This window comes from Microchirus variegatus (genome assembly GCF_963457635.1).
Source record: "Microchirus variegatus genome assembly, chromosome: 7".
Taxonomy (NCBI): Eukaryota; Metazoa; Chordata; class Actinopteri; order Pleuronectiformes; family Soleidae; genus Microchirus; species Microchirus variegatus.
The window spans coordinates 19,289,933-19,307,626 of record NC_139808.1 but is presented as its reverse complement, the minus strand read 5'-3'; the positions used below and the strand labels follow the sequence as shown (position 1 = coordinate 19,307,626).

At 43.6% G+C, this 17,694-nt stretch overlaps 2 protein-coding genes across 2 annotated transcripts in view; both read left to right on the top strand.

Moving 5' to 3' along the window:
- The window catches only part of LOC310929420 (intermediate filament protein ON3-like), a gene marked incomplete at its 5' end in the record, with an annotated part of 48,809 nt that overhangs the window by 29,504 nt on the left and 1,611 nt on the right, over nucleotides 1-17,694 (top strand). The window contains 3 exons of the mRNA XM_083892177.1: nucleotides 16,408-16,557; nucleotides 17,314-17,522; nucleotides 17,612-17,672. Of these exons, the coding sequence (XP_083748303.1) occupies nucleotides 16,408-16,557; nucleotides 17,314-17,522; nucleotides 17,612-17,672 (420 nt within the window). The remainder of the gene's footprint in view (nucleotides 1-16,407; nucleotides 16,558-17,313; nucleotides 17,523-17,611; nucleotides 17,673-17,694) is intronic.
- Nucleotides 3,370-7,495, top strand: LOC310929419 (keratin, type II cytoskeletal 8-like). Its single transcript, XM_083892176.1, has 9 exons — nucleotides 3,370-3,836; nucleotides 4,983-5,191; nucleotides 5,281-5,341; nucleotides 5,440-5,535; nucleotides 5,638-5,802; nucleotides 5,913-6,038; nucleotides 6,135-6,355; nucleotides 6,448-6,506; nucleotides 6,620-7,495. Exons 1-9 carry the CDS (start codon nucleotides 3,429-3,431, stop codon nucleotides 6,790-6,792), a joined length of 1,518 nt encoding a protein of 505 aa, XP_083748302.1. The 5' UTR covers nucleotides 3,370-3,428; the 3' UTR covers nucleotides 6,793-7,495.

The following is a 17,694-nucleotide window of genomic DNA, read 5'->3' as shown; positions in this document are numbered from 1 at the left end:
CGGCTGCTGTGCAACTGCTTCCCCTTTGCTTGGCGCCAGTGAAGTAAAGTGAAAAATTAAAATAAAAATACTGAATGAAAAAGAAAGAGAATGAGTTGTAGCACCCTGGTGCATGGTTTTGAGGTTTTCTTCAATGTATGAATAAATGTCCAAGGTTTTTCCTGGGTGGGTTTCTTTCATTAAACAAACAAACAGAAATAGTATTTTGTGTGTGCAAAGTTTTATCTTTATTTAATTTATTAGTGTTATAACTATTTCAGTCATGATGAGGTGAATGCTTTTGCCCAGAGAGTATTCTTTTTGCATTTACAGAGGAAAACAGAGTCTCACCCTGCCCCACCTACTTATCTGTGGCCAGACTTTACTAAACCAATTGGAACCCTTCTCACACACGTCGCCTCACACATGTGATAACATGTACATTAGGGTCTGCATGCTGGGTTTCTTCACATAAAACCGAAACTGACTGGGCTTGAGTTGTTAATTTATGACAACCATGACATTTTCAAACAAGCACAGACAAAGCACGCAGTAAAGGGTTGATTTCTCTGTCCACCCTTTTCATCACGTTACATCATCAGTGGCTTTTCTGGATTCTGAGCTTCCCCACTGAAACCTCCTCAGTCTCTATCCACATTTATCAAACACCCCAATCGTGGGATTGTCGTAGGAGCCTGGTTGCAAACAGCAAACACACATGTGCATTACATGTTTCTGTTTTAATAAAACAGCGAGAGATACAGGTGTCTGCCTGCGTGCATGTCCGTGCGGGTGTGTGTGCGTGTTCTTGTTGGGACTTCAGTGCTCGCTCTTCGATTTTTTTAAAAGAAACCAGCACATAAATTTTCTCCAAATAGCTGTTGGACAGCAGAGATTTGAGCTTTAGAGTAAAGTTCCACACCATAGTAGAAATTGAAGACATGTGCATGTGAAGAATGGGAGGAATGACAAAGAATGCAGGCCTCACCTACACCGAAGGTGCAGAGGAAAGAAACAAGTAGTGCAGTGTTTGGTTGTGGAACAACTGGGTGTGGTAAAATGTGTACACAGAGAAAAAAGAAAAGAAGAAGAAGAAAACAACAACCATTAAATCTGTGGTCTGTAATGTGCATCTCTGATTCATGTGTAACAGCTTATTCACCAAAACAAAAACTAATATAAAATGAATGAATCTACTGTAAGTCTGCCACACATCATTGTGCGTGCCATGATGCCGACAAATAATCCTTTTCACTTGCTGTTGTAACAAGACTTTAATGATAACTCTGCCTGAGGCATCTGTTTGAATAACTTTCATATCATACATTGTTGTAGTAGTTCTACCTGTCTTGAGTTTTAACGAGAATAATACTGACGTAGTAAAACAAGGCCAAGCTGAAATCCATTCCTGAAACTGTTTTGCAAATGCATAAAAGTTCCAAATGAGTTTATTATGCATGTATTATGCATGTAGGATCACCAGTTTAGAAGTTTCCTTTTCTTTTCTGTAGTTGTGATGTTGGTGTCAGACTTGCATCAGCATGGTGGAACTTAATTAGATCTCATTTGTGGTATTTTATCAAGTATTGTGACCTCTGTCCAAAAGCAACAGAGTGCTGTTCTGAGCACCCTTTCAGGACTGAACATAGATTTTGTTGCTTGTTGTTATGTGGGTTGAGTCTAACAGTCTGCTAGTCCTGGCCTGGAACCACATCACACTGCAGCCCCCAGACATTTACTTAGCTGCAGACAATGAGATGAAAACTGCGTCAGAACTTACCTGACTGGACCTTTGCAGGCTGCTAATGACAACACTGTTGCCACACTGTATTTGCAAACTCCTATTGTTGTTTTAAGAGCCATTAAAAGCTTATTCAGAATTACACAGCCACATCAATGCATAAAAATGTACAATGTCTTCCAGTTTCTTCCCTGAAGTCCACCTGTAAAAACTGTTTGATTGGAAATCTATGGGAAAATTAGTCTATTCTCCATCGGTGAACATCTCAGTCTCTAGTTTTCTATTTCAATTGCAAATGATGACTTGAGTGGACACCACAGCTGGTGTCGTCCAAACATGAAACTTCTGTTTGCAAAAACTCAACATGGTTCTGGCCAAATCTTCTTCAACTACACATTACATTTGTAAAATAAAATGTTTAATTTAGTTATTCCCAAGTTACACAATCTCCTATGCAAAGATATATTCACATTACATTCAGTACAAATGTAGGGAGTATTGTGTGACAACCTTGCACTGCAGCAAAGGTCACATGGAGGAGGTGGAGGCTCACAAAGTGAGTGAGTTAGATGCTAGAGACTGTCACACCCCTCTTGTGACCATTCGTGTGTGCGAATAACTTGTTTGGGCAGTTAAATGGTTGTTAAACATGTTGCAAGAGAAGAGAGAGAAAAAAAGTGTTTTAGATTTTACTTTAATCAACTGTTTCTTAAGACGTCAAAGCTGGATTTCAATACATTTTTGGGTTGTGCATTTAAAAGGTCAAAACACATCCGAAAATAAGCAAAAAAAAGGGCTAAAATGGCAATAATGTCATGCATGTGGGATTTTATTCTAAAACTATGAATTACAGCAAGACTAAAGTGTTATTAGCAGCTAACTACTTGTTTGATATGCTCACACAGCTACATTATAATCTTGTAGAATGTGAAGCAAATTTAACTACTTTACATCAAGACGCTGAATCAGTTGTATAATCCAAAGCAGTGCTTGATTTAATGTCACTGCCTGCACTGCGCTCTACTTTTCCAATTAGCACATACATGTAGGAAGAACCAGACTTATTCCTGCTTGAAAAAAGTTTGCAAGTGCCTTTGCTTACTTATCATATTCAAGTTTCTACTGACCTATTTATATGATCGCTAAAATGTGCTATTATTCAAAAAAATATATTTCATATAATGAGTATGGGGCGTATGCATGTTTGTGTGCATCTTTATGCATTTATGATTATTAAAAAAAACAACAACAAAAAAAAACATTACCCAAAAACAATTGTAAATCTTTTTCTTTTTTTTTGCCACAAAGTATAAAAAAAACCTAATGAAATCAAGTTAAAACACTTCTCTTCTCTCCTTACATAATTACAAGCTCTTGTTGCTTTTTTTTTTTTACCTCCTTTCTTCCTGAGCCTGTCCTGGTGCAGGGTGTGTCTCTGCTTATCTGCTGACAATCCCTATCTACCTGTTTTACAGGAAAGGCCACTCCTGTCATTCAGAGCTAGAGGCGTGTAGGCAGAGGTGGAGGGGAGGCTGGACAGCAAAAGTGAGAGTACAGGTTGTGGTGGCTGAAAAGGATCCTCCCCCTGGCTGAACGCAGCCATATAAGCAGACTGGAGTCTTCAGTGAGACACTCAGAGGGATTTAGCTCTCCTTTTGAAGTCTGCTCATCTTCAGTTCTCTTGTGCTCTCAAGACTCATCAGCCACCATGTCTGCAAGAAGGTCAATGTCAGTCGCAGGCGGCAGCAGCTACAGCAGCAGGGCTTCAGTACCAACCAGCAGCAGCTACAGCGTCATCAAGAGATCCACCGGCTTTGGTCTTGGTTCTCAAATGGGTGGCAGTTCCAGTTATGGCATGAGCAGTGGTTCCAGTTTTGGCATGAGCGGTGGTTCCAGTTATGGCATGAGTGGTGGTGGTGCTTCTGGTTATTTCGGTGGAGGCTCGTCAGGTGGTTTCGGTGCACAGATGGGTGCACCGATCACAGCTGTCCAAGTCAACCAGAGCCTGCTGGCCCCACTGAACCTGGAGATTGACCCCACCATCCAGGCTGTCCGCACCCAGGAGAAGGAGCAGATCAAGACCCTCAACAACCGCTTTGCTTCCTTCATCGACAAGGTTAGTTCCTGCCTGATTATCTTAGTGGTGACAACCTGAATCCTCCTTGGGTACTTAACATCAGCTGTCTTAAGGTCCTTTAAGAGAGAGAAAAAAAACAAACGACCAGAAAGTTCAAACCCGTTTATCATTTCTCCATTAACAGCAATGTGCTTTTTGTGAAGCATTGTTTTCTAGATGCAAACATGTTTGTATTTACTGTATAAGCTGCTAAAGCGAGACAGCTGTCAATCTTGTATCCATCAATGTGTTACAGAGGGATTAGAAGCCATACGAAAGCATTGAAGTCCAGTGACACTAGTTACCCTAAAGTAGTGCTGTCCATTTTGGCTACTATGGAAACATGGGTGAGGATTATATTGCAGTTACTTGCTTATCCTTCACCTGACAGAATAGGGATCTGTCTGCACTGTTCCCACAGAGTCCAAAGTCTATCGTCATCTCAACTATCACCTGGTTGTTGTTGGAAAATAATGTTGAGTGCAGAGCTGAAAATCAGCTTTTCAATAGTAGTTACAATCGTCTTTGCTTACAAGCTGTATGAAATTTGTCATTATGTAGAGTGGGACTCTCTAAATATTTCAGTACTGTAACTCTAATGATAATGTTCTGTCTTGTGTGGTTTATCAGCCACACCTAGTTTTTTTATGACTGGAGTGAATGTGTGGCCTTCACAGCTCAGCAGAGCTAACAGGATGAGTCATAGCTAAAGAAGGCAAACAATAGGTGAAATACTGAGTATCCATACACTATAATACACTTCGTTTTAAGGATAAGGAATTGAAGATATGCACCATATGTGCTGCGTATGACAGCAGCTTGTACAGCATTTTCACAAAGGTATGCCCTCATTATGAGTTGGAAATGTTGTGACAAGGGTGTGGCACTTCAGATATGTAGTTATCTTCGTGTCGTGTAGATAAAGGTGAGGCACCTTAAAGCCACACATGACACAGGACACACCCTTGAGAAGACAGCAGTAATGTATTATGGATGCCAACAGTCAAAATCCACCCTAAACAGCATGAAGTCAATGGCAATCTAAACATCAGCCATATATATTTGTTAAATATGTAAGAAATACAAATAAATAATTTTGTGGAAGAACATTTGTTAATCTTTTTTTATTTTTTTTTATCTGCACAGGTCCGTTTCCTGGAACAGCAGAACAAGATGCTGGAGACCAAGTGGAGCCTCCTGCAGGACCAGACCACCACCCGATCCAACATCGAGGGCATGTTCGAGGCCTACATTGCAAACCTGCGCAGGCAGCTCGATGGGCTTGGCAACGAGAAAGTCAAGCTGGAGGGTGAACTCAAGAACATGCAGGGCCTGGTTGAGGACTTCAAGAGGAAGTGAGTGTCAACATGAGTACAATAATGATAGAATGAGCAGACGTTCTGTGTGGGGAGATGAAGTAATTTGTTGCCTTGTGTTCCATCAGGTATGAGGATGAAATCAACAAACGTGCAGCTGCAGAGAACGAGTTTGTTCTCCTGAAGAAGGTACAAATCCATCCTGATGGTTCTTTAGATTTTTCACTCCTGGATGTGTTATGTGGCCAGTTTTAACAGTTTATATATGCACTTCTGTTCTTTACCAGGATGTTGATGCTGCCTACATGAACAAGGTCGAGCTGGAGGCCAAGGCTGATGCTCTTCAGGATGAGATCAACTTCCTCAGGGCCGTCTATGAGGCTGTATGTAATATAAAATCTACTTCAGCATAATTATTTGATCATTTTATAACAGCTAAATGAGACAAATAAGTCACTATTTTACATCACCATGTGTTTCTGTAGGAGCTTCGTGAGCTGCAAGGCCAGATCAAGGACACCTCTGTCATTGTGGAGATGGACAACAGCCGTAACCTTGACATGGACTCCATTGTTGCTGAAGTTCGTGCTCAGTATGAGGACATTGCCAACAAGAGCAAGTTAGAAGCAGAGGGCTGGTACAAACAGAAGGTGAGTGTAAAGCAAAGTGAAGGTATATTGCCTTTTAGTCTGAGCATGTGCAACACATCTCCTAACCTTTAATATAACTGTCATGAAACTGTTTGTGTTTTCCATTATAGTACGAGGAGATGCAGTCCTCAGCCGGATCATATGGTGAGGACCTGCGCTCAACCAAAGCTGAGATTGCTGAACTTAACCGCATGATCGCTCGTCTCCAGAATGAAATCGAGGCAGTCAAAGGACAGGTATATTTGAAGAAACATCTTTTAATTACAAAAAAATTCACATTTTTAGGGGTTTGCAGAGTTACTGAATAATTTGTAAAATAATTTTTGCCACAGAGGGCAAACCTTGAGGCTCAGATCGCAGAGGCTGAGGAGCGTGGTGAGCTGGCAGTGAAGGACGCCAAGCTCCGCATCAGGGACCTGGAGGATGCTCTGCAGAGAGCCAAGCAGGACATGGCCCGGCAAGTGCGTGAATACCAGGAGCTGATGAATGTCAAACTCGCTCTGGACATTGAAATTGCCACCTACAGGAAACTGCTGGAGGGAGAGGAGAGCAGGTGGGACATACTTGAATATTAAATGCTGATTTGTGCCTGCACTACGTTTTAATTGTGAACTGAGGACTAACTGAGCTCCATTACAACATTAGAATTGCCAGCGGTGGTGCCAGTGCAACCATTCATGTGCAGCAGAGCTCCGGAGGCGGTGGTAAGTTTCAGATTTAACACATAATCATCATCATAAGTAACACAAACCAACAGACCAAAATGAGACATGGATGAACAAATGAAAACACCTTCTGTCTTTTTTCCTCTTTCCAGGATTCTCCAGCGCCAGCTCTGGCGGATATGGCTATGGTGGCAGCAGCAGCAGTGGTTATGGCGGTATGAGCAGCGGTTATGGCGGTATGGGCGGTATGGGCAGTATGGGCAGTGGTAGCATGATCACCAAGTCCGTTATCTCATCAAGCAGCAGCAGAAGAGGAAACTTTTAAAAGGAGAGCTGTCCCTCTTCCCCTTCAGAACATTTTGAAATTCAGGGTCCTATACAATATTGTTTATACTGTTCATCAAGAAAAAGAACCAAAAATGTTTGCTAAAATGTCAAAAAAATGAAAACATTGTGATGGCACTGCCATCATGTATGGTTCAAGTATCACTGTAATGTTCACTACACACTTCAGCATGAATTGATTAAAGTTTCTGAAGGATAACAAGGCCCTAAACACACAATGGCCAGGTCAGTTAGCAAGACAAAGATTGTTTTCTTTCTGCACTGACATCCAACAAATAAGAAAAAAGAGCGATGGAGCATTAACACAAAGCAAGGAAATGATAGAATATAAAATGTATTAGACTGTTAATCTGCTCTGATATTAGATCTCAGAGCTGAGATGGACAAACCAATTTTTACCTGTTCTGTTCATGTCACTGACCAAATCTTATCACTACAGAGTACAAGAATTATACATTTGAGTAATGTTACATGTTTACATTTAAACCTTGAGTTGATTGGTCACTGGCTAGTTCTGTTTTACTATTCTGTCAAATGTTTCCCTGCTTTGTTTTGCCACTCCTTGCCTTCAAGCTAAAACTATGTTGAAACCAGATTTATTTTGTAAAAACCTTGACAGCAATGTGACCAATGCATAAATGTTGCAGCAGCTGGCATCAAATGAACCTGAATGAAATAAATCTGAGAACTAAAATGATCTGCTCTCTCTTCTCATTACTGTTGTGTAAAAAAGTCATGTCTTTAACAATAGCAGCTAAGTGGCTGCAAAATGAAATTTTTCTGACAGTGGTTTCACATGGTGGCAGTGGTGTGCCACTTTTACACTTCCTCCTTGGTTGAGCAGCTCCCTCTGTACTGTGCAGAGGTGCAAAGAGTACGACAATATTCTACTCAAGTAAAAGAAAAAAGTATCTCTGAAACTTTACTTAAGAGTAAAAGTAACTTAATTGCTTGTTTCAACAATTGGAACAAACACAAACACTGTGACGGGTTATAAGTGTCATGCCATGTACAAACTCAGCAGACGTCTGTGTGCACGCTCGTCTCAATGTACTGACACCCAACTTTACATTTTATTGAAATGTTTATTGTACGTGCACACTGTCCTGAAAAAGAAAAACAAAAAAATGGTGGCAGTATCAAGAGTTGGCGAGATGAGTATTGTCTTTAAGATCTGCCTATGCTTCAAATTCAACCACCTTGACTAACCCTTTCAAGATTGATGACGTGTTATTCATGATGATCATCTACTACCTCTGCAATGCTGGAAAATAGGAACGAGTTCAGGAAATATTTTCCGGACGAGACGGGAGAGTTCGCTTATGCGCTATTCGGCTGCCAAACCAAGACCCATACAGTTTAGTTTATATATCATTATAATTATATATTCTTGAACTGAATTCAATTATTCTGCTGAAGAACATTTCCATGTTTCCATGAATCCTCATGAGGATCAGCACCCTGGACAGCACTACGTCGAAATGCACCACACCCGGTTCCGCCCCATCCGCTGCTGTGGGAAGCGTTTGTGGGAGTAGCTGTGCTACTGTGTGTTTTTTTCACTCTTTTTTCATATCTAACGTAATTCTCATAAAATCGCGGTTTCAAAAATTTCAAAAATGAAACGGGACAAACAGGGAATCCAGAGTGACGTCAGAGTTATACTGTAGGCGTGCGCACGCTATAGGCGTAAACGCGTGGTCACTATTGTACTGAAGCCAACGCTTCAGACGCCTTAACTGTGACAGAAAGACTGTCACTTAACGACCTTCAAGTGTCTCTCGACTATCAGTTATCACTAATTAATAATAAGTGAATTAGTATTAATTAATAATTAACAAGAAAGATGTGAGATCGTACACTGGCTTCTTTCAATTACCCTTTGTCACAAACAAGCAAGCACAAAAGACAGAAACAGTACTTTTAAAATAAAGGTTTAACATTTATTAAAGTATTGACTGGATCAATAACAACAAACAAACATCAATCCTCTAATCTAACTAACTACTGATAAAGGTGTTCAAATGTGCAGGAAAGGGTCATGGATATGAGTGCAGAAATGTGTGTTTTGTAAATTGTAGTTTATCCACACTCCCAGTTCATGTGTCTCGTTTTTCTATCATCTATGAGTGTCACGTAGCAAGGCTGTAGTTTTGTCTTCTGTATTTTAGCGGAGTATTTGAGCCCGTTTCGCTCCCTCCCTGAGTTTTTGTTATTGTTATTTGGTTGCTATTTTGAATTGCTGAACGAAGCAATAAACTTTTGAAATCTGCTCACATCTCATGCATTTGAGTCCAAGACCGAGTATCAAGTCGAAACAGAAGCCAATCTGAGATTAACTCTGTTTTGTGCTGTGTGCACGTTTTACAGTAAGTAGCCATTATGATGAGATTGCAAATTGCATTCATGAAGAGATGAATGTGGTCAGCAACAACACCACAAGGCTGTGGCATTCACATCAAGATTTATTGGTAGTAATGCTCCAATGAGCGAAAAGAAACACATTGTCGTCACAGGTCTGGACTGTTGACACAAGGAAGAGGTAGGATGAGTAAGTTGATAGATGGTCAATGACAAATAGAACAATGTGTTTGAACATTTCTCATATATTGAATAACTATTTTAACTCGTTTTTTAACAGTATCTTTAACTTCACAACAAAAAAAATGTCAGGTGGCACAACCAACTATTTATAAAAAAATATATACATTCCTAATATTTATTTTAAAATTAATTATTTGGCAAATGTACCTTAAGGTGTCTACACTAGATAAACATTAGTTTATCCGCGAGAAATGCGGATATTATGGAATCGGTCTCGCACGTCCACAGATTTCAGCCGTTAAGGCGATAACTGGAAAGGCGTTTGAGATTTAATTTTCTTATTTTTTTTATGGGTCACATACCCCCTGTATATGATCCCTATTGGTTTTGAGCTTTCTACCATTATTATTAATTAATTAATTAATTAATTAATTAATTGATGATATAAAAACCATATTTTCGCCTGTATCTTCCAAAGTATTGCAGGTATTGGCTTCAAATTTTGCATGGGCATCACATACCACCTGAGAATTATCCCTATCTTTGTAGCTTTATTATTAATTAGCAAATTCATTAATTTATTATGCCAAAAACACATTTTCGGCTTTATCTTCCAGACTGATGGAGATATTGCCTTCAAATGTTGTACAATGATTCATGTAACAACTATCTACAAGTACAATCATTATTACTTTGGCTATGATTGGTAATAGTTACATAAAAAGTTAACTGGTTAACTTATTAGTGAACACAGAAAAAATAGTTAAGGCATTTTTTCTTTATTATTGAGCTCATTTGGACACATTGAGGATATCATGGGTTTATCTAGCACTTATTCATAATATTTATTACATTATAATATAAATGTATTAATTATCATATAAAAAATAGTTAAGCCTCCATTTCTTTATTAATGCATTGAATGGAAAGTTTGAACATATTGTAGGCTTTATCATGAAATTTAATAAACATAGTGTATGCTTTTTCATGACATTTGGACACTTTGAAGATATGGCAGGTGTAGTTAGCATTTTAATATTCATAATATTTAACAAGGTATAATAGGTTAACTAGTTTTATTAAAAACTAGAGAGAAATTTATGAGTTCAGGTATTCTGTGTTCAATATCGAGTTTATATGGATACTTTGAACATGTATAAAGTGTAGTCAGCATTATATCATAATATTTAACAGTTATTTTGTTGAATTTATTAATAATTAATTTAAACGGTTAGTGGCAGGTGCGAGTGCGTATACTTTGGGTATATTGGAAAGTTGAGGATTGGACAAGTTCGCGGATATACCCCTTGCTGTCGGCCGTAGTTACTGGTGAAGGCAGTGTATTCGCTCCCGCTCCCAGCGCTTGTAGCATTATTGATTTTGCGTTAGCGGTTTAAGACTACCGCTTCATTTATTTATTTGTTCTGTACCTTACCGGTGATAGTAGTGTTTTCGCTCCCGCTCCCGGTAACGCTATAATTTATTTATATTCTGTTGGCGAGAGCGTTTGCGCTCAGCCTGGTTTCTATACTTTGTCACCTCCGATTGCTGGTGAAGGCAGTGTTTTCGCTCCCGCTCCCGGTAACGCTATAATTTATTTATATTCTGTTGGCGAGAGCGTTTGCGCTCAGCCTGGTTTCTATACTTTGTCACCTCTGATTGCTGGTGAAGGCAGTGTTTTCGCTCCCGCTCCCAGCGCTCGCTGCCTTATTGCCGTTGTTTTAAAAAAAAAACAAAAAAAAAACAACAACTACGCAGGCTTCTTTATATCTGTCCATTGTTTACTAGGCAGTGTGTTCGCTCCCATCCTAGCAACGCTGCTTCGGCTTCAGAGCTCTCTGCAGGGGACAGCAGACACCTCCATGGGGGCCATCATGCGTATGGCTCTTGCTCGTCTACAGCTTGACGTTCCGCAGACTGATTCGACTCAGGCTAGCGCCTTCTTCAGGCGCAACCCTGCCCCGACCGCTTTCATTGTTCCTCCTTCAGGGGAATACCTGAAGGGTATAAATAAATAATTATTTACAGTGCTGTTGAAATAATGAAAACAGACGGTGATGAATCTACTGTAAAGGAAGTCGCAGGGGAATAACTGAAGGAGCTTCATGCCTGTTGGAGGGACACGAGGGCCCTTTCCCACTCGACCTCAGATGCCCGAACCTTAGCCGCCATGCAGGATGCAGCACAGGTTGGGCTGGGGCGTATGCCATCGGTTGAGCCTGCCATTGCCTCCCTCATTTTGGCTCCTGATGAGGCATTGAGGCCGGATGCCAGATGTCCCCGACCACAGTGCAGGGTCACAGACGACCTTCTCTCGAAGGCCTATGATGCTGCAGCACGAATGGGTCGTATTGGAAACTCCCTTTCCCATCTACTGCTGAGCCTGTCAACCTCTCTGCAACAGGCTCAAGTTGATCCTTCACTGCAGAGTCTAAGCGATGCCTCATTACAGGCATTCGCTTTCATGTCAAGAGAGTTAGGACGCACGATGTCCACTCTTGTCCAGACTCGCCGCCAGGTTTGGCTTGCTCAGTCGCCCCTGTCGCCGTGTAGGAAGGTTCTCCGTGCTGTGCCAGTGGAACCAGGGGAGCTTTTCGGTCCAGCTGCTTTGGAAGCACTGGAGAGGGCGGCCCAGGCCACGCAGACCTGGCAGCGGCTATCTGGTCTTCGCAGAAGAGTCTCCACTCCTAGCAGATCTAGGGGCCCCGCTGCTGTTCCCCGGCAGCACTCTCAGCCACCTGCTTACCCTGGTGGTCTACGAAGGTCGCAGCGGCCTGCTCAGCAAACTGCTCAGCAGCCTGCTGATGGGTTTCGGGCCCCTGAGCGCCTGCCGTCCTGGCAGCCTCGTGCATCAAAGCCTATCTGCCATCCCCCCAGAGCCTCAGGAGGCCGGGGGGGGGGCAGGCGCTAGGGGTTCGGGGCCGGCCGTCGGATGTTTTTCCCATCAGCAGCTCAGTTACTGGGCTGCCTGTACTTCAGACCCTTGGGTGGTTTCCACCTTGACCCGGGGGTACGAATTGCAGTTCCGACGCCGGCCCCTAGCCTTCAGCCGGGTCAAAATGACTGTCGTCAGCGACCCGGCGAAGGCCTTAGCTCTAAGTCAGGAGTTGTCTGCCCTCGGGTCGTATACCTGGGGATGGTTCTGGACTCGGTAGCTATGATGGCCTCTCTGGCACCTCGGTGTGTGGACGATATCCTCCTCCGCCTTCCCCTCTTCAGGGTTGGCAGGATGGTGCCATTTATTCAGTTCCTCCGGCTCTTGGGAAAGCTGACCGCTGCTTCGTCTGTGGTGCCTTTGGGCTTGCTGTCTCTGCGCCCTCTGCAAATGTGGCTGAACAGCCTCCACTTGGACCCCAAGTGGCACGGTTACTGGAAGGTCAGGGTGTCTCGGTGGTGCCTCCTCTCTCTGTCCCCATGGGGACAGAGGGCGTTTCTGTCCATGGGTGTACCGATGGGAACTATTCCATCCCGCCTGGAGGTGGTCACAACCTACGCTTGCCTCTTGGGGTGGGGCGCGGTGTGGCAGGGCAGGACTGCCCAGGGTCGGTGGCCGGTCCAGCACCACGTGCACATCAACGTGCTGGAGCTCCAAGCTGTGCAGCTGGCACTTGCTCACTTTCTGCCTCAACTGGAAGGCAAACATGTGCTTGTTCAATCGGACAATAGGTCCACAGTTGCCCAGATCAACCACCAGGGGGGCACCCGGTCTGCACAACTACTCCAGCTATCTCGGAGCCTGTTGACTTGGGCATATCCCCGCCTGGCCAGTTTGCGAGCAGTCTTCATTCCGGGGGAACAGAACCAGGTCGCAGATTTTCTGTCGCGACAAAAGCTCCCACCGGGGGAGGGCAGCTTCACCCGGAGGTGGTGGAGATGATATGGGGTCTTTTTGGCAGGGAGGAAGTGGACCTCTTCGCCTCGGCGGAGTCGGCGCATTTCCCCCTCTGGTTCTCCTGGATGGAGGTGACCAGCCCCCTCGGCCAGGACGCTTTGGCTCACGATTGGCCGCAGAGACCTCTGTATGCCTTCCCGCCGCTGCCCCTGATTCTTCCTACGCTCCAACGGGTGCTTTTGCAGGGCCACAGACTCCTTCTGGTGGCCCCTTTTTGGCCAGGGAGACTCTGGTTTCCACTGCTGCGCAGCCTCTGCTGCAGCTCTCCATGGCGCCTCCCCTGCAGGAAGGATCTCCTTTCGCAGCTGGGGGTCAGGTTTGGCATCCGGATCCCGGTCGCCTCCAGCTCTGGGTTTGGCCGCTTCAGGGCCCGACCCTCTACTGAGGGCATGCACTGCGGGAGTCAGGGGTACAATTCTGAATGCCAGGGCTCCATCTACCCGGGTTCAGTATGAAAACAGGTGGAAGCTGTTCTCTGACTGGTGCAGGGATAAGACAGAAGACCCAGTGTGTTGCTCTGTGGCTACTGTTCTTGAGTTTCTGCATTCTCTGCTGGATCGTGGTCGTTCTCATTCCACTTTGAGAGTCTATACAGCTGCTATTTCTTCCTCCGCGAAGAGGGTCGGGGAGTTCCATGCCCTGTCCGTGGCTGATACCTGCCTGCGATGGAACCCTGATGGCTCGGGTGTGGTCCTGTGGCCGAATGTGGTGTTCCTGCCCAATGTGCTTTCAGGTACGCATCTCAACAAGCCTATTCAGCTCGCACGCTTTGGCTCCCTGTCTGAGGAGGGTAGGTCGGAGCTGCTATGCCCGGTCCGGGCGCTAGAAGCTTATGTTGCTGCTACTGCCGGTATACGGCGGTCGGAGCAGCTGTTTGTGTGTCATAGTGGCCCTAACAGAGGTTGTGCACTTTCCAAACAGCGGCTGTCCCACTGGGTTGTTGATGCCATCATGCAAGCCTATAAGGCCAGTGGCTGCCCCCCGCCATCTGGGGTGAGGTGCCACTCCACCAGAAGTGTCTCTACATCATGGGCGGCGCTGAGAGGGGTGCCCTTGGAGTCAATCTGTGCTGCGGCATCATGGAAGTCGCCTGGCACATTTGCACGGTTTTTATCGTGTCAACGTCGCTGCTCCCCATCCGATGGATGTGATCCTACAGCCGAGCTCTGCTGTCTCTGATGAGTGAGGTGGGTGTTGGATTCTTTGTGAGTGACCTTGTTGGTATGAGTCATCCAGTGCTTTAGGCACCGCCTCTGGTGGTCAGTAAGGATGAAATAGAATGAAAGTTACGAATGTAACTACGGTTCTATGAATCCTGGATGACCGCCAGAGCGTCCAGTCACTCAGAATCGTTGTATTTTCGCGAGAAGATTCTGGGAACTGATCCTCTAATGACACTGGAAGTTATAGCCTTCCCGGTGTCACGGGGAGGGTCACAGGTGACTATGGAATTTGAATTTCTGGACAAAAGTTTTGCAGTTATTTTAGCAGCTTTAAAACTATTGATATTAGGGAAAAAACATTATTCAAAAGACTTCAAACATAAAATTATGCCCGAGTATTTTATTTTGAGTTTATCATTATTAAAATAAAATTCTTAATAGTTTTCTTTTCCTCGGACAGCTGCATCACCTGATATCTTAGAGGTTTAAGAAGCCAGAACATAAAATAATATAATTATTTGAATTTACTGAAAAACGCATGAAAATGAATAGGTTTTATAGAATAAAGTGATAGATGTCATGAAAAGATTACATTTTGTTTTTTTTATATAATGGACTTGGACACAAAAATATGCACGTCATGTCATTGACCCAGATACAATTCACAAGCCACATTCTGAACTGGCCATCTGTAGCAGAAACCTAAAATTCAGGCCAAGCCACATTTTTCCAGTCTCACACCATCTAGTCCTGTTTCACCTGCAGCCTCAGGTTGATGTTCCTGCTGTTGTAGCCAGTTTACCTTGTGGCTGGAAATTGTGTGCATTGCTGTGCATTCTGAGTTTCCTCACAATTCATCAGCTTCAGAAATATTCAACAATCATGTCATTGTTAGAGTTACAGTCTCTTTCCGGACATTTAAAATTAAGCTTCTGACCTGAAGATAATGTGACGAGATCCATCAGTACCCACACCTCTTCAACTCAGCACTCAAAGTACAGTAAAAGTACAGATGAGTTCAAAATCCTGGCGAGAACTCCGATATTCTGAATTGAATTTTGCACATGCATAGAATGCTAGACTTCATCTTGCTATAAACGGAACAGCAGCCAAGCATGTGAATGTGGAAAGGTATCATGGTACAAAATATGTTGACACGGAAATATGTTCCACGCCTTATGTTATTGGCTGTTCGCAAAATTACACATACAGGCACATGTAGATAGTGTGTGTTCCTTTTGTCATTACTCAAACAAAGGCATGTACAGTGTGTGTCTTTCTGTGTTACCTCTTTACCTCTTTAGGATTTTTGTCCTCATGGAGACCAAAATCAGGTCCTAATGAGGCAGAACCCCATTTCTGAGGAACTGGTGAGTTTACGGCTAAGACCTGAATTGTAGTTATGGTTTAGATTGGAGTCAGGCACTAACTGGTTCTCGTTAGGTATATTGGTTTGTTTAAGCTGTCCAAATGATTGGAAGTCAATGCAGTGCTTATCTGCTGACAATCCCTATCTACCTGTCTTACAGGAAAGGCCACTCTTGTTGTTCAGAGCTAGAGGGGTGTAGGCTGAGCTGGAGGGGAGGCTGGACAGCAAAAGTGAGAGTACAAGTTGTGGTGGCTGAAAAGGATCCTCCCCCTGGCTCAACGCAGCCATATAAGCAGGCTGGAGTCTTCAGTGAGACACTCAGAGGGATTTAGCTGTCCTTTTGAAGTCTGTTCATCTTCAGTTCTCTTGTGATCTCAGGACTCATCAGCCACCATGTCTTCTGCAAGAAGGTCACTGTCAGTCGCAGGCAGCAGCTACAGCACCAGGGCTTCAGTACCAACCAGCAGCAGCTACAGCGTCATCAAGAGATCCAGTGGCTTTGGTCTTGGTTCTCAAATGGGTGGCGGTTCCAATTATGGCTTTAGCGGTGGTTCCAGTTATGGCATGAGTGGTGGTGGTGCTTCTGGTTATTTCGGTGGAGGCTCGTCAGGTGGTTTCGGTGCACAGATGGGTGCACCGATCACAGCTGTCCAAGTCAACAAGAGCCTGCTGTCCCCACTGAACCTGGAGATTGACCCCACCATCCAGGCTGTCCGCACCCAGGAGAAGGAGCAGATCAAGACCCTCAACAACCGCTTTGCTTCCTTCATCGACAAGGTTAGTTCTTGCCTGATTATCTTAGTGGTGACAACCTGAATCCTCCTTGGGTACTTAACATCAGCTGTCTTAAGGTCCTTTTAGAGAGAAAAAAAAACAAACGACTAGAAAGTTCAAACCTGTTTATCATTTCTAGTAACAGCAATGTGCTTTTTGTGAAGCATTGTTTTCTAGATGCAAGGTATGCAGGTATGCCTTCATTATGAGTTGGAATTGTTGCGACAAGGGTGTGGCACTTCAGATATGTAGTAATCTTTTCAGTTGTGTAGATAAAGGTGAGGCACCTTAAAGCCGCATATGAGGGGTGGGGGCGTCGGTCCCATCTCCCATTTGTTGTGCAATACTGTTTCACCACCCCAGGTACCACCCTGCAGTATTGGCTATCTTCCCTGTCAGATGTGGGCCTTTTCCACAGCCCCATTTGGAAAGCAATTAATTAAAACATGAACATACAAAATTACAAATAAAATAATTTACATTTTGTCTGGTTATAAAGGATAAGAAAGTGTAAAAAAGTGTATTATGTATGTAGATCATATATGCCAAACTGAAAAATCTTTAGGAAAAAAACATGTTTTCCAATTACACTGTTAAGACCCCCTCAAATTGTTGCCTTTGTGGCTTTCAGGGAGTCTCGGATGTTAACCAGGGGGTCTAGCCCCTCTCACTCTGATTTATTCACTGTGTAAGAAATGCAATTAAATATTTTTGTGGAAGAACATTTGTTAATCTTCTTTGATTTTTTTTTCTGCACAGGTCCGTTTCCTGGAACAGCAGAACAAGATGCTGGAGACCAAGTGGAGCCTCCTGCAGGACCAGACCACCACCCGTTCCAACATCGAGGGCATGTTCGAGGCCTACATTGCAAACCTGCGCAGGCAGCTCGATGGGCTTGGCAACGAGAAAGTCAAGCTGGGGGGTGAACTCAAGAACATGCAGGGCCTGGTTGAGGACTTCAAGAGCAAGTGAGTGTCACCATGAGTACAATAATGACAGAATGAGCAGATGTTCTGTGTGGGGAGATGAAGTAATTTGTTGCCTTGTGTTCCATCAGGTATGAGGATGAAATCAACAAACGTGCAGCTGCAGAGAACGAGTTTGTTCTCCTGAAGAAGGTACAAATCCATCCTGATGGTT